Genomic DNA, 16,052 nt, shown 5'->3' on the forward strand with positions numbered 1-16,052 from the left:
ACGCCACAACGCTGGCCCAGAACAATTTTTTTTTATAGACATGACTTTCTCTGATAAGAAAGGTACAGGGTACATTTCAGTCATCTATCTCTATCTTTTTTACCTAGAACTGCAGTATTTTTTCTTAAATAAGGGAAAGGCAACTACTTCATTAGCAGTGTAAAATGTAGTGCTGACTTTTTTGATGGCCTTTGCAACAATCTTCGCTGCACTGTTCCACTGTCCAACTATACAACTATACCATTCCCAAATGAAAAAAAGGATAACCACAATGATTTACATCCATTTTGAATATTTTATTTCTTAATGCATTTTGTAACAACCATACTACTCAATTATCAAGTCACCTACTTGTCTTTTGCCACTCAAGGTGTAGAACATTCTTAGAGCCGCATTTTAAAGTAACAGACTGGAATGATATGCAAGTATGTTTGAAGATGTTAACTGTCAATCATAACTCTAATATAAACATAGTAATGTAATGGACCTGCCACATTCTAAGACGGGTCTTCTTACCAGTGTCAGGATAGTGCTTTGGAGCCAGAAGGCTAATTTATATATGGAGTGTGCTATTCACAGAAAGTCTCTCTCTTTCCTCTAATATTGTTCATGACACAATTGTAGCCATATCTGAAGACAGGTGAGTTTCAGTGACAACCAGCACCTAAAAACATGCATACATCCCTATACTTAGTGCTAGAGGAATGTATACCACACTGTATGATGCCTAGTCCTATCCAGAGGCCAGCTGCCCCGTTTGTCTTCCAGACTTTTCTCCCATATGATACCCAGGGCACTTCTGAAATGACTATTTTGCGTACCTGTCTAGTATTAAGGAGACCTCTAAGGAAAAGCCCCTTACAAGCCAAATCCCCCATTGCTTATTCCCCAACACTCAAAATTCAGACTTTTCAGAGCATGGACTTACCCTTTGTTATTTACCCAACTTGATTAAGGCTGAATTAAAAGCACTTTGTTAAAGGAAGTAGCCTTGGCAGAAGAAGAAAACCAGTGTTCTGTAGAAAAAGTCATTTCAACATTTAGAATCTTTTCTGAACAGAAATGAGAACCTGAAAAGAATTTTTTAAAACTCTGCTGCCATTGTATGTCTAAGGTTCATGATAAAGTACAGTTCCTCTTGGCTTGAGAGGAGGTATTATACAAGTAGCCCACAAAACTTAAGAAGTCTTCTAGATACAAAAGAATACTGCACTGTTTTAAAATGAGAAAACTGTGTAGATCAGTTGGGTTTTAGTCCTATTCCTATCATAAGCCTTTGTCTTTGGCAAAACACAGATGAAAATTGCTTATAAAGACAATTTCTTGGTGGGATGTCAGCACCAATAGCTCCTATATTCTTTGGTCTCTTCCATGTAACAGTTGCTTCTCCCCTGTTCTGTGGAGATGTTCCTGCTTGCTTTCTTGGGTATCTATTTGGCTACCAGAACTGTGGGAGGAAGAAGAATACTCTAGGGAAACCAGATGTAATACACAAAATTGGAGGCTGAAGACAGAGGAGGCTGAAGGAAAAACAATTATTAAGATAGCATTTCTCCAAATAAGAAACTTGCATGTACATTTATATGTATATAATTTTTCAGGATCAGAAAGTCAAAATTTAGTTACAAAGGGAAGTACACTGGCAAAACTATTCCTATGGCTCATCTTAGTGAATCCTGAATATAATCTAGCCAATATAGCAGAAGGCACAGATATCTTCAATATGAGCACCAAATACAAAAGGAACCTTCTCAGCACTTATGTTACTAGTAAGATAATCACACATGCTTTGCTGTTCGTTATAATGTCATAGCACTCTTGAGAGAACAAACACAGCTGCATAAAACTTGAGAAAGAAAACTAGTCAAAAACTGCTTGATAAATATACAATCGTAATTACTGATGTTCCTTCAATTAAATCTGGCATGTTTACAATGAAAAACACGCAGGCTGGGACAAATTATCCACATTTCAAGTCGTGATCTGTTGCATCGGCATGAGTTTTGGCGAAACCTGGTAAAAGGAAAAAATAATCAAAATTTTGAAAAACCACATGGAATGAACATTTCTTCTTTGACTATATAAGCAGTCTTGCCATGGACTTGGCTTATTTTCCATTCTCAAACCCTAAAGAGAGAACTCCTGTTCTGCTTACATCTGGAGGAGCCAGTGGTTCTCAAACTTCTTGCATTGTAGCCCCTACACTAAGGGTAACTGGAGCTTGCAACAAAGCAGACGGTTAAGCCCTCTGCTGGATGGATCACAGATCTTCCAGACTGATGCCTTTGAGGCATCACTCTAGACACATTATGAAGCACACGTTTCCAAGTCCTCAGAATAGATTGAGTCAATTTGAGATTTATGTAGTCTATGAATTATCTAAATACATATTGAAGGTCTATAAAAATATTTTGAAATCTTTAGAGTTCATGTTCATTGATAGATTTTAGGAATATAATTATACTTTCCTCCATTCCCCTTCTTTTTTTAACTTTTGTATAACATATTTTATTTCTTAAAGATTTATTTTATTTATTTGAAAGACAGTTACAGAGAGATACAGAGCCAGAGAGAAAGACAGAGGTCTTCCATTTTCTGGTTCACTTCCCAAATGGCTGCAATGGCCATAGCTGAACTGATCTGAAACTAGGAGCCAGGAGCTGTTTCCAGTTCTCCTACACGGGTACAGGGGCCCAAGAACTTGAGCCATCCTCTGCTGCTTTCCCAGGCCATAGCAGAGAGCTAGATCAAAAGTACAGCAGCCAGTATTCAAACCGGCACCCATATGGGATGCTGGCACTGCAGGTGGAGGATTAACCCACTGTGCCACAGCACCAGCCCCAATAACATTTTCAACTTATACTTTAAGGCTTAATGTTCCACTAAATAGTTCAACATGTAAAAATTAGACCACTGTTCAGGAATATAGACAAGGGCTATACACAAAAATCAAATCCCAAGATGTCAATTTCACACATATACATTACATTTTTAATGCTCTATATATTAGCTACCACAAATCAGAAAACGTGATATTTGTCTTCTTGAATCTAGGCTTATTTCACTAAGCATGATGATTTCCAGTTGCATCCATTTTGTTGCAAAAGTCAGAATTTCATTCTTTTTTTAATTTATTTGACAGTGAGAGAGACAGAAAGGTCTTCCTTCCGTTGGTTCACCCCCCAAATGGCTGCTACAGCTGGAGCTATGCTGATCCAAAGCCAGAAGCCAGGTGCTTCTTCCTGGTCTCCTATGCGGGTGCAGGGGCCCAAGCATTTGGGCCATCCTCTACTGCCCTCCCAGGCCACAGCAGAGAGCTGGACTAGAAGAGGAGCAACTGGGACTAGAACCCGGCGCCCATATGGGATGCCAGTGCCGCAGGTGGAGGATTAACCAAGTGAGCTATGGCGCCGGCCCTCATTCTTTTTTTAATGACCGAGTAATATTCTGAGTATACATACTACACTTTATCAATGATAAGTCTTACTGGAAGTCAGTATGGAAAGGATAGAAAGGCAGAAAAGGATCCAAGTTATTATAAAAGGGAGTTAAAAGCATTAACACTCTCACGTAGTGATTACAGGGGCAGGCATTTGTTGCAGCAGTTGAGCTGCTGTTTGGGATGCCCACACCCCATGTAGGAGTGCCAGGGATCCAGTCCTGGCCCTGCTGCAGATCTGGCTTCCTGCTAATGAACCCTGGGAGGCAGCAGATGATGTCTCTAATAATTGGGTCTCCGACACCCTAGTGGAAAACCCAAATGGCATTCTAGGCTCCTGGTTTTGGCCTAGCCCAGCCCCAGCTGTTGTGGCATTTGGTTGGTGAATCAGTGGGTGGAAGATCTCCCCTAACATCATCTGTATCATTCTTTCAGATAAATACAAATTGATTATAATGTTTAGTGTATTTAGCAGCAAATACATTCCTGGGAATTTGGAATCACGAAAAAAAAAAAAAAAGAACAAGAATATGTCTGCATTTATGGTAGAACTAATTGATGGAGAAACCTAAGCAGAAGTGACCTCACTTAATTGTGACAAATTGTTCAGTGTGGTACCAGCTTCAGATTTCCTAATTCAACATGGCAAAAATCTATTGAGTTCCAATTAGTAAGTCTATGGAGAACATGGCATGGGCTACTGGAATTTAAGTGTTTTTTTTTTTTTAAGTTTTTCTCTTTTGAGTGGCAGGGAAACAACAAAACAGACTAGCAGGCAAACAGGGCTATCCACCGGTTCACTCTCCGAATGCTTGCTATGGCTGTGGCCAGGTCAGTGCCAAAGGTTCCTCATCCCTTTTCTGGAATAAACAATATTTTCTTAAATTCATGAAAATAAATGAGTGAATGAGTAGGTGATTAGGTAAGCTCCAAAGAACAAAAGAAAGGCTCCTAACAGAGGTTAAGTCCTAGTCCATTTTTACACGTATTCAAAATTCCAATCATTTCCCTGCATTTCCTACAGATATACCTGCTACTCTAGAAAATTCTTAATAGTAAATAGTAGTGTTTTCAAAAATGTTTTGCAAAAATCATCTCTGAGGTTGTATTAATTCCATAGGGCTGCCATCACAAATGAAATTTATTGTTCCGGAATGCTAGAGGTTAGAAATCTGAGATCAAGGTGGCAGCGTGGCCGCGCTCCCTCCCAAACTTGCAGGCAGTCTTTCCTTGCCTCTTCCTAGCTCCTTATCTAGCTTTCTGGTGGCTTGTCAGCAATCTTCGGCATTCCCAGGCTAAGAGCTGTACCCTCCTAATCTTCCACCTCTACATTGGTCTGTCTTCACATTGTCATATTCTTATATGTATACTTGTCATAATGAACTAAGGGCCACACTACTGAAGTATGACCTCATTTTAGCTAACTACATCTATAGTGGCTTTATTTTCAAATAAGGTCATATTCTAAACTCCTGGAGACTGGGACTGCAACATATCTTTCAGGGGAGGGGGATACAATTCAACCCATAACAATGGCCTTAGGAACCATGTATAACAATGGAAAAGATAGTTATCATTTGAAAAGTATCTACTTTAATATCCTTTCAAAAGCCTTATGTTGTTCTTTGGAGAAACTTAAACTTGTTTTCAAATTGGCATTTTGTATAATTTTGCTGTCTCCACCAAGGTGAAGGAGAGCAAAAAAAGAAAAATAAGAAGCAATTATTTGACTTTGTAAATGAACTAAAAATATTTAGCTGCTTCAAAGAACATCTGTATTAACTCCTCAGTGTCAAAGGTTAATGTTCCCTCCTTCATTTTTATACAAGAATAAAATTTAAGAATATTAAGTGATGAATAGCACTAAACAAGAATTTCCTGTTTAAATGATATATAAGACCAATATTGTTTATATATAGATTAAGACAAAAGTTAATTTAGATTTGCCATGTCCAAGAGCAGACATATAATAGAAAAATAACAGACAAAAGTAACATGCTGCATACTTAGACAGTCAGCTCTTCCAACAATAAAAACATGGGCTCTTAGTATTTAGATACATGTGTCTCACTAACAGTTTCCTTTTTAAGCAACAGAGTGTAATTAATGAAACTTTTTTTTTCAAAGCAGATCATTTTTTTTTTTTTTTTTTTTTGACAGGCAGAGTGGACAGTGAGAGAGAGAGACACAGAGAAAGGTCTTCCGTTGCCATTGGTTCACCCTCCAATGGCTGCCGCGGCCAGCGCACTGCGGCCTGCGCACCGCGCTGATCTGATGGCAGGAGCCAGGTGCTTCTCCTGGTCTCTCATGGGGTACAGGGCCCAAGCACTTGGGCCATCCTCCACTGCACTCCCGGGCCACAGCAGAGAGCTGGGCTGGAAGAGGGGCAACCGGGACAGAATCCAGCGCCCCGACCGGGACTGGAACCTGGTGTGCCGGCGCCACCAAGGCGGAGGATTAGCCTGTTGAGCCACGGCGCCGGTGAAAGCAGATCATTTCTAATAGATACTTCACAGCATTTCCTTTAAAAGGAAAGCTGGACACCTTAATTTTTTGAACTAAATATCTGATCATTTTCCTTGTCACATCGGCCCTATTGTGTGTTCTTAATACGGTTTATATCCTCACTGGCATTTAACAGAAAGGAAGCAGCAGCTTTATGTGGACTGGCTTGGCCTGGCCATTTTGTCATGAAAAACTTCTATTCCACCCACCCCACCCCCCTTTCTCATGCTCTTCTCCCAGTCTCATCAACATTGGAAGCTCATGCAAGACAGAACAGATTATCCTGCCAACGTGATCTACATTCTGAGCAGAAGATGATATGATTTAAGTGTAGCAGAGAAGCCACAATTTGTCTTCCCAGCCCATTGATATCTCAAGAGTATAGTGTTTAATTCTGGTCTAATGCCAGTTCATAATAGATATCGAGGGTATAAATTTATTGAATTCAGCAAGCAATATCTGCAGCTGATTTCCTTTCAGATACCATTGAGAACATATCAATAAGCAGTTTTCTTTTTTAATTTTTTTGCCAGTGGTGGTTTAGGCATATTTTTACCTGGAGGATAAGACCAAGGCCTTTGGGAGTCAGAACTTAAGTTCTATCTTCCTTACATTTCATATGGGACACAGAGACAGAGTGTTTAATAAATAATCATAGGTGACCAATAGCCTCTAGAAGTTTATTCCACCACATGATCAAATGTAAATTAAATGTTTTTTAAAAAATTTTAAAATAAGGCCCGCGCCGCAGCTCACTTGGCTAATCCTCCGCCTGCAGCGCCGGCACCCCAGGTTCTAGTACTGGTTGGGGCGCCGGTTCTGTCCAAGTTGCTCCTCTTCCAGTCCAGCTCTCTCCTGTGGCCCAGGAAGGCAGTGGAGGATGGCCCAAGTGCTTGGGCCCTGCACCTGCATGGGATACCAGGAGGAAGCACCTGGCTCCTGGCTTCAGATCTGTGCAGTGCGCTGGCCACAGTGGCCATTTGTGTGGTGAACCAACAGAAAAAGGAAGACCTTTCTCTCTCTCTCTATCTAACTCTGCCTGTCCAAAAAAATTTTTTTAAAACAAAGGAGTAGCCAATTGAATTCACTACTCACTAAAAAAGGTATTTCAGGAATAATGAAATTTAAGTGGTGGAATCTCAACTGTGCTTTCCTTTTTTCTATTTTGGGCCATCAAGTAACAGACACACTAACGGATATAAGTATAGCCAAAAATAAAGGAATCTGACGTTTTCATTAGCTTTTCTCAGCTTTAATATGAGGAAATGTGCAATATCATTTTGACCCTTTAAAAATGATTTCTTAATACTTAGGAGACGTCTTTCAAACTGTGAGGGCAATGGAAGAAAAGTAAGCCAAAGGAGACCCACTGGGTGTGAAAATGTTTAGTACTAGTAGCATGAAAAGAATGAGGACTAAATCAAACTTAAAAACAACTGCGTCAGAGGAAACAGCCAACCTATGGAATGTGAGAAAATATTTGCAACTCCTCTATCTGATAAGGGATTAACACCCAGAAGTACATAAAGGTACTTCTACAATTGAATAAAAAAAAGAACAAATAACTCATATGAAAAGTGGTCAATTGGAGCTGGTATTGTGGCCAAGTAGGTAAAGACACCAGCACCATGGGTGCCAGTTCATGTCCCAGCTGCTCTACTTCCAATCTAGCTCCCTGCTAACACACACCTGGGAAAACAGAAGAAAATGGCCCAAGTGCATGGGCTCCTGCACCCATGTGGGAGATGCAGATGAAGCTCCTGGCTTTGCCCTGGCCCACCCATGGCCTTTGGGGCCCTTTGGGGAGTGAACCAGCAGATGGGAGACCTCTGGCTCTCTCTCTGCAACTTTGCCTTTGATATAAATAAATGAAAAATGGCCAGTTCGCCAAAGATGATGTGTAAATCACAACCATCATTTGAAAAACTACCAAATGTCACTAATCACAAGATGCAAACCAAAGCCACGATGAAATATCAACTCATACCCATTAAGATGGCCACTGCTAAACAGAAAAGAACAAGCATTGATAAGGATGTAGAGAAAAGGGAACCCTTGCACACTGTGGGTGGGATTGTAAATTAGTATAGTCATTGTGGAAAATAATATGGAAGTTTCTCAAAATGTTAAAAATAGACTCAGTATATGCCTCAGCAATCCCATGTCTGGGTGTATATTTATATATATGGGGAGGGCCAGGGAGTTTGATTTTTTTTTTTTCCTAGTTGCAAACCACTCTTGGCCAGCATCTTTTTCAGATAATGTGCTGAAGGTTCCAGAAAGATAGTCAGTACCTGCAATTCTATGACAAATTTCTACAGCTTCCTTTGGACTTTCAGACATACACAATCCTTATTGAAAAGATAAATTCTTTTCAATTGACACAAAATCATGAATATAGTTGTGTTGGTTATTACAGTTTCACTAAAGCTGATTCATATGATATTTAAATAATACATTTTCCTGCTATATTTTTATTGTTAGACCTAATTGCATGATGAATAAAGGAAAGGAACTTGGTGATCCTTTTTGTAAAAAGTACTTAAATATTTCATTATAATGATTCTTTCTTGATACCCTGAAACCACAATTTTGTCATGTCCTATTATCTGATGCTCTTCTGGTTTGTCTTTCTCTTTGAAGTTCTCAATACTTTCTCAAGCAGCTTATAACTACATTATGTTTCATTTGTCTTTTCACTTGTCCTTATGCTAAATATATAGGACTTTAACAAACATGTTTTAAAATTGCTTTACACTAGGGTTTTTGTCCTTTTTTTCCTTATTAGGCAACAAACTGGCTAATCAATCCTTTCTAGAATATTCAGCATCAGTTACACTTTGAAGGCTGAGGTATTGGGTGTTTTCTCCAACACAAATCTTAAGTAACTGGTACCTAGTTACATGTGCTATATAATGCTATCTATGTAGCAATAACCATGAGGAATATCTTCTGAATTATCACGTGGAATAGCTTTTGAATGATCACAAAAGAAACACTATCCTCAAGCTTCTCTTTGTATTATATGTATCCTTACTGACACCATTGCTAGCTCTCCCGTCTGGAAGGTTCAGCTAAACCATGCTTTTTGGTTTTCAAAACAACAGTGACACACAGAACTAACATTTCATCTCAACAGCCTGATTTGGAGGAAAGAAGATCACATGTTACTGTTAAGAGAAGATGATACTAGGATATAAGAGGGACCACAGATACTTTTTAATTTGTCAAGGCATATAAACTAGCACATTTTGATTGTTTTTTTTTTGTAAAAACAAATCAAAATAATAAAAATTCATCTTTTCATTCTTGTTTTAGCTACATAAAAAAACTAGATAAAAGTTTTCCTTTGTTCAATTTTCTGTTGCAAGATAATATACATTCAGTAAAATGTCATCTGATGAAGACGTGAACTCTTCTACACTGAAAACCAAATAACAGCTGTTTAAAAGTCATTTGCCTTCATCACAGGAGTAAGAAATACTAAATAAACAGCTAATTAAAAATGTGCTTTTCATACAAGGTATTACTAGGAGACTTATTTTTTTTCCAAAGGAAAATTCAGAAAAGGTTAATAGACAAAGACCTAGTATGGTAGCAGAAACACTTACTATGTGGATAATGAATTATGCAACAAAATTGGTTTTAAAGAAGTTTGTTATTCATTGAGATGTATAAGCTAAGCATGTAGCATACTGAAGGAAGACATATGTATGACTTATAAAATGTTAAATAGGTTGTCTAAGATGGGTAACTAACATTAACATGTTTTCTTATAACTATATGTCACTTTAATGAGTCCTTTAAAAGCTACTTGGGAATCAAATCCCTTTCTCCATCATTTAGGAGTGTTTCACCTTTACTTCTGATTAACTTCAGGGACTAAGCCATGCTGTCAAGGCCCATTTAAGGTGACTGTTCATAGATCACCCAAAGCTTACATTCAAGGGCAACTACTTCTGTTTCAGATGTCACTTTAAAAGAAACTTGAGGATTTCTTAAATGGATACTCCATTGCATTCATTTGCTTTATAATTCTGAGTTTATTGTGCACTAAGTTTATCTTCCAATACAGGTATACCTATTTTTAATTATAAATCTGATGGTGTCAGAAACTCAACATTCTGATAGCTTCAATGGAGGAAATAATAAGATTGTAAGCTAATCAAAGAAAAGGTCATAAGCTGTAGTGGGTTTAAAAATAAGGAAACATTTCTCCTTGTGTAGCTCATGTTTTTGAGTTAATCACCTTTAACCATATTTGACATATAATCGAATAACAGCATATTGTAAGACTACAGAGAAAGCAGTTTGGAGCTCAAGCTCTATCTCGTGTCTCCAGCAGCTCCTGGTGGCTCCTCCTCCCGCTGACTCTTATTCCTGAGCCAAGCCCTGGTCAGTGACTCACAGCCCTGCTCCTGCTCCCACCTGCTCTCATCTGGAGGCACCCTTTCTTCTACTCCTGTTCACTGCAAAGGTCAGCTCCAAAAATGATCACAAATTAATGGTTCATGTCCTGTAAACACCCATTAATCAAGTGTGTGACATAGGACAAGTGGCTGGATTTGTTCACAGAAACACTTACTGCAAAATCACATCCAGTGCTCTTCTGTATGTCCTCAACTGTCAGGCCTTCCCAGAGCTCAATCAGCGTCAGGCCCTTCTTCTTGTCCACGTCAAACACAGCCTGTCAGAGTCAAGAAAATGACAATGATAACTTCTATCACAGTAACTTTTTTATAGCACAAAACAGAAATAACCTCTCAGGCTCTTAAAGGAGAGAAGACCCAGGACAAAAGGCTGACAATCGGCAATGTAAAAATGTCAACTCTAACCATCACATTTGGGTGAGAATCAATGCCAGCTTCCTAATGAGCAGTTAGTCATGGAACACTGTTGCTGCCAGAAAATGAGTGTTGACCATTGGTAGCATTTGTTACTATTGTAATCAATTACTGAAGACTACCTTCTTTTTAAATCCTACACTTTTGGTCAAATGTCAATGAAGTGACTAATAATGATTGAAGAAAGGGAGAGAGGAAAGATTTTTTGGAAGGTTTAAGTACAAGGATGATGGGAAAAAGTTGGTAAGTGCTGCTGGGGGAGAACTACAGGAAACAAGAAAGTTCTCTGTGGTAATAGTAACTGTAAGAGATTATATGCATCAGAGTAATTATAAAAAGATAGCTATCCTGGCCCCAAAAGCCCCCCAGGTAAGTTAAAACTTTTCTTCTATGTACAGGGAAATACAGATCCCAAATATAGAGCAAGAGACTCTCCACTAAGTGTGTATGTCAAATAGAGTTGCTCACATTCAGAACAGGCACAAGACCAGCCTCACTAAACATTCTATTGCAACAATTCCCTACTACCAGTGTTGCTAGTGCCAACTGGGATAGCTTGACCACAGCAGGCAGACTGGGCCTGTAGTATCCAATTCAGAACACTCTTTCACACTTAGAGCAACTCAAGTGGAAGGGACTTACAGAGGTATTTAATAGAATCTTCCATTCAAGAAGTCTTCAAAGCATCCTTCTCACGTGGTCATGGGGCTCTTTGTGGATGCTCCCAGTAGCAGGAAGCTGACTTGTCTCAAAGAATATGGCTGAGGGGAAGCTCAAACTACAAGAAATGAAACTGCTTGCCTGTAACTTCACTCTCAAGTTCTACAGCCAAGGTCAGCAAATAACACACTCTTCCTTCTTTCAGCTCATGTTAGTTTCCTCTTTCTTGCACTTAAATGTTGTGCTTTCTAGATATTTCCCCTCCTCTGAATTTAAACTATCCACAGGTTTAGAATCTTCAACTACCTGGGAGTCAAACTGTGAGCTGTTGTTTTTAAACACATGCTTGGAGGCTGACATCATGACAGAGTTAACACATAGAGGACAGAAACCCTGCCTCATGGGCTGGACTAGAATTCGTGGTCTGCTGCACGACAGCTGTGTGTGCTTTAGGGAACCTGTCTTGGCATCTGTGGATGTAGATCATAAAAACCGACCTCTCAGACTGTGATAGAAGATAGACTTAAGAAAACACACTCGAAGCAGCAGGCCTGGGACAGAGCAGGGCACCACAGGGGCATGTTCTTACTTGTTGGTAGTTTAGCCACTTGAGTGTGAACCTAAGCCCTGAAATGATTATTTGTAAGTTTTATGTTCATTTGTTTGAAAGGCACAGAGAGAGGTCTTCTGTTTGCTGGTTTACTCCCCAAATGTCCACAAAAGCCACGGCTGGGCCAACCAGAAACCAGGAGATGGGAACTCCACCCAATTCTGCCATATGGTTGGCAGGAACCCTAGTAGTTGAGCCACCATCTGCTGCCACCCGAGCTGTGCATGAGCAGGAAGCTGGATCCGAAGTGGAGGGCATGGGCCTAGGACCAAGCACTCTGATAGATCCGGGCATCCCGGTATCTTAATTGCTACACTACAACAGCTCCCTCCTGATTGATTGTCTCTAGTCGATTCTTTTCCCAAGGAACAAAACATCACTGAGATCAGCAGTACTTGCATTTTCTGATTAATTCACAGATAACCTAATTGATTTTACTGAAAAAAGACATTCTAAATCTAAAAGCAAGTATTTTAGCAAACTTTCATTTTGTTTCCATGTTTTTCTTGGCAAAATGTGCATTCCATGAGACAAAGGTAACTTAGGAATGTCTTTATATTATATTAGCTTGCCTCATTCTAAAATGACAACTTTTTCAATGGACACTCTTCTTCTGTAGAAAATGTATCTAGAGTACTATTAGTACTGATTTACTTTTTTTCCTGCATCACAAGCAACTGTAAATTTATACAAATGGAAGAAAATAAGAGAAAGGTCTCTGGGTAATATTAAGAACAGGCATGGAAATGATTTAGAAATAACTGGTATCCGGGCTGGCATGTGGTGTAGTGGGTAAGGCCAGCACCTGCAGTGCCGGCATCCCTAATGGGCACCAGTTCAAGTCCCAGCTGCTCCACTTCTGATCCAGCTCCCTGCTGATGCACTTAGGAAGGCAGCAGAGGATGGCTCATGTTCTTGGGCCCCTGCACCAACATGGGAGACCCAGAAGTAGCTCCTGGCTTCGGGTCAACCCACCTTGGCTGATGGAAGATCTCTCTCTCTGCCTCTGCCTCTGCCTCTCTGTAACTCTGCCTTCCAAATAAATCAATCTTTAAAAAAAAAAAAACAAAACCTGGTATCATAAATACAAGGTTCTAGTAACATGAGAGACAACAGTCTATGGTAAACTGACTTAGTGCATTTTAACAAATTAATACCTACATCAAATCTTAATTAACTGCAAAGACGGTATATTAGAAAGTCAAAAATCTTTCATCTTAAAAACTTTTGAAATATTTAGGAAGAATTTCCAGTTAGTGGCATAAAGTGTAAGCAAAACTTAGTAAAAACAGAGACTAAAGCCTATAAGCTACAGTAAACTGTTCAACTAGCAAGAATAATATTGAATCCACCTATATTGTCACATAGGTAGTTACTTTATCACCACCATAAAAAGCTACATTACTAAATTATGGGGTCAGCACTGTGGCGCAGTGGGTTAAAGCTCCAGGCTTCAGCGCCAGCATCCCACGTGGACACTTGTTCAAGTCTCAGCTGCTCTACTTCCAATCCAGCTTCCTGCTAATGTGCCTTGGAAAGTAGCATAGGATGGCTCAAGTCCTTGGGCCCCTACACCCTCGTGGGAGACCTGGAAGAAGCTCATGGCTTCAGATCAGCGCAGCTCCAGCTGTTATGTCCAACCAGCAGATGTACGATCTCTCTCTCTCTGTCACTACCTCTCTCTCTGTAACTCTTTCAAAGAAATAAAATAAATCATAAAAAAGTTACATTATGGATAAAAGCATTCTTCACAGCCTTTGTCCTGGCGAGGAAGGCCTCTTTGCTACTCGCTCTACCAGCACAAACAATCAAGGTCATAGCATTCTCCAAAGCCTCTTTCAATGAGCAATCTGTGCAATTTTCCTTGGAGTGGATAATTTAATTCTAGTCCCACACCTGCTAGCGGCAGGGCTAGACATATTCATTGCCCCTATTTTAATGGCACTGCATTCAGGTTGAATGCAAGGAGTACTTACCTAGGACCTACCATGTATGGAGCACAGTGGGAAGTGTGCTGCATTCCTTTCCTTGAAAAACCCAAGGTTTTTCAACTTGGTTGCCCTTCTCTTTATTCATTGTTACTATATGATAGTCATCTGCAGTTAAGGCTGCAATTATCCTCATATACTAAAGACTCCTACAAGTTAGTTCCAATACTGACTGCTCTGGAAAACTCAAGATCCAAATCCTCCAGTTATTGACATCTCTGACTGCATGTTCTCAGGGATACCAAATGGAGAACATCCAAACTGAACCTCGTCTTTTCCTGCCTCCCACTGCTCTCTCCCTCTTCTCTTCCCCACAGTTCTGGGACTCACTGAGGATACAACAGTTCAACCATCCTCTCCAGCCAGAAAACGTGGGACTCAGCTGTGTCTTGCCAATCAGGTCCTGTTCATCAACAAATTGAGTCATTCTCCTAAATCTATGTCCTGTGTTTTAGGACCTTGAAATTTCTTGCCTAGGTCACTGAAGGAAAAATATGACTGGTCTCTGTCTCACCTCTTCTCCCTCGGGTTATTTCAACACAGTGGTCAGTGCTAACTTAAGGTAAGTACGAGGATTCAGAAAAGCACCTAGACCATTTGGGGAGGGATAGGAACGACTTGTCGGAGAAAGAAAGAAATATATAGCTGAGACCAGAAAGAGAAAGAAATTAGTCTGATAGACTGGGTAAGAAAAAATGTTTTAGGGAGAAATACAGGATGTACAAGTTCCAGAAGACATGGTGTAGGGGAGAATACAATGTAGTTTACAGCATTTTACTGTGGCTTGAGTAGGAAGAATGTTACGGCTGAAAGAACTGAGGCTGGAGGAGAAAAGGTACAGACTGTGAGATGCCTTACAAAGCATTGTTAAAAGCTGTTAAGTGATACCACCTAAAAGCTTTTCTTGACTTACCAAGGTTGCTAGGTAGTTTTTCTCCAATTCTAGCCTAGCATCCAGTGTGCACCTCTACTCTGTCCTTTGTGATGTTTATCACTCTAACTGATGGTCAAACTGGATGTTCAGTATCCATCACCTTTAGAACGGGCCACCTGATGGCACAGACCATGCCTCCTCCTCTCTAGCTGTTGGGAGTGCTCCGGTTCAGAGAAGATGTTCAGACACGGAGGATGGATAGAAAGTAAAAAAGCTTTTGCTTTTATACTTATCTTAGCCAAAAGGCAGAGAAGCAAAGCAGCTTCTTTTAAATGGAAGCAAATTTGAATAACAATACAAGTTCTTTCATAAGAAAATGCAAGTATTGGATGATCAGCACCACAGGGAATGGTGGACCAGTCTGAGGATGAAACTGCCCTGTGCTAAGACAGTGGAAGTGTGCTAAGATGGTGCAAAACCTCTTCACAGCGAAGATGGAAACTGCACTGGGCTGAAAGGACAGGTGGAAGTCTAGAGGGCAGAGTTGAGAGTATTGCAGACTGAAGCACTGACGTGTGGGCAAGGGGAGGGCATGCATACAAGGGAAGATGGGGGAACAATGATGCTGGCATTATCCTTAGAAGGGTGACCATTTTCTTAAAGAATGTAGGATCAAAGAGTAATTTACTTTCAAAGTAAAGGATTCCTCTAGGCAAGGTCTGTTCACAGTTTTGAGGGAACTAGAAAAATGTGAAGACCCAGAATAAGTGGTGAGATTAAACATTCTGTAATTTTATCTGCTTGTTTTTCCCACATAAGCAGTTTAGGGGAAGGTACCATTCAGGACAGAGCTCTCCGCAAAATGTATCCTGGACCTTCTGATTTTGAAGGCCCTATTTAGACGGCTTCTTACCACAGCTCAGTGACAGCGAATGAGACAGTTTAGTGCCAAGGTCCTACTGCCACTGCTCTTCACAAGAGAAGCCCCAAACTCTGATATGGATAATTCTGGTTTCTGCTTGCAAGAAACTGAATCAAGAAAGCACCACCTTCTATCATACTGACTTTTCCCAGCTGACTTATGAGAATTATATCATTCTACATCCTACGTTGAAATCAGGGTAACAAAGGT

General features: G+C 40.0%; 1 protein-coding gene across 1 annotated transcript in view; it reads right to left on the reverse strand.

The window, feature by feature from the left end:
• Positions 1-281: 281 nt before the first annotated feature.
• OXCT1 (3-oxoacid CoA-transferase 1) overlaps positions 282-16,052 on the reverse strand; it is a 153,815-nt gene continuing 138,044 nt past the window's right edge. The window contains exons 16-17 of the mRNA XM_062212015.1: positions 10,530-10,631; positions 282-2,013 (exon numbers count right to left, since the gene is read on the reverse strand). Coding sequence (XP_062067999.1) covers positions 1,972-2,013; positions 10,530-10,631 — 144 coding nt within the window. The 3' untranslated portion in view covers positions 282-1,971. The remainder of the gene's footprint in view (positions 2,014-10,529; positions 10,632-16,052) is intronic.

This window comes from Lepus europaeus, chromosome 15 (assembly GCF_033115175.1).
Source record: "Lepus europaeus isolate LE1 chromosome 15, mLepTim1.pri, whole genome shotgun sequence".
Classification (NCBI taxonomy): domain Eukaryota; kingdom Metazoa; phylum Chordata; class Mammalia; order Lagomorpha; family Leporidae; genus Lepus; species Lepus europaeus.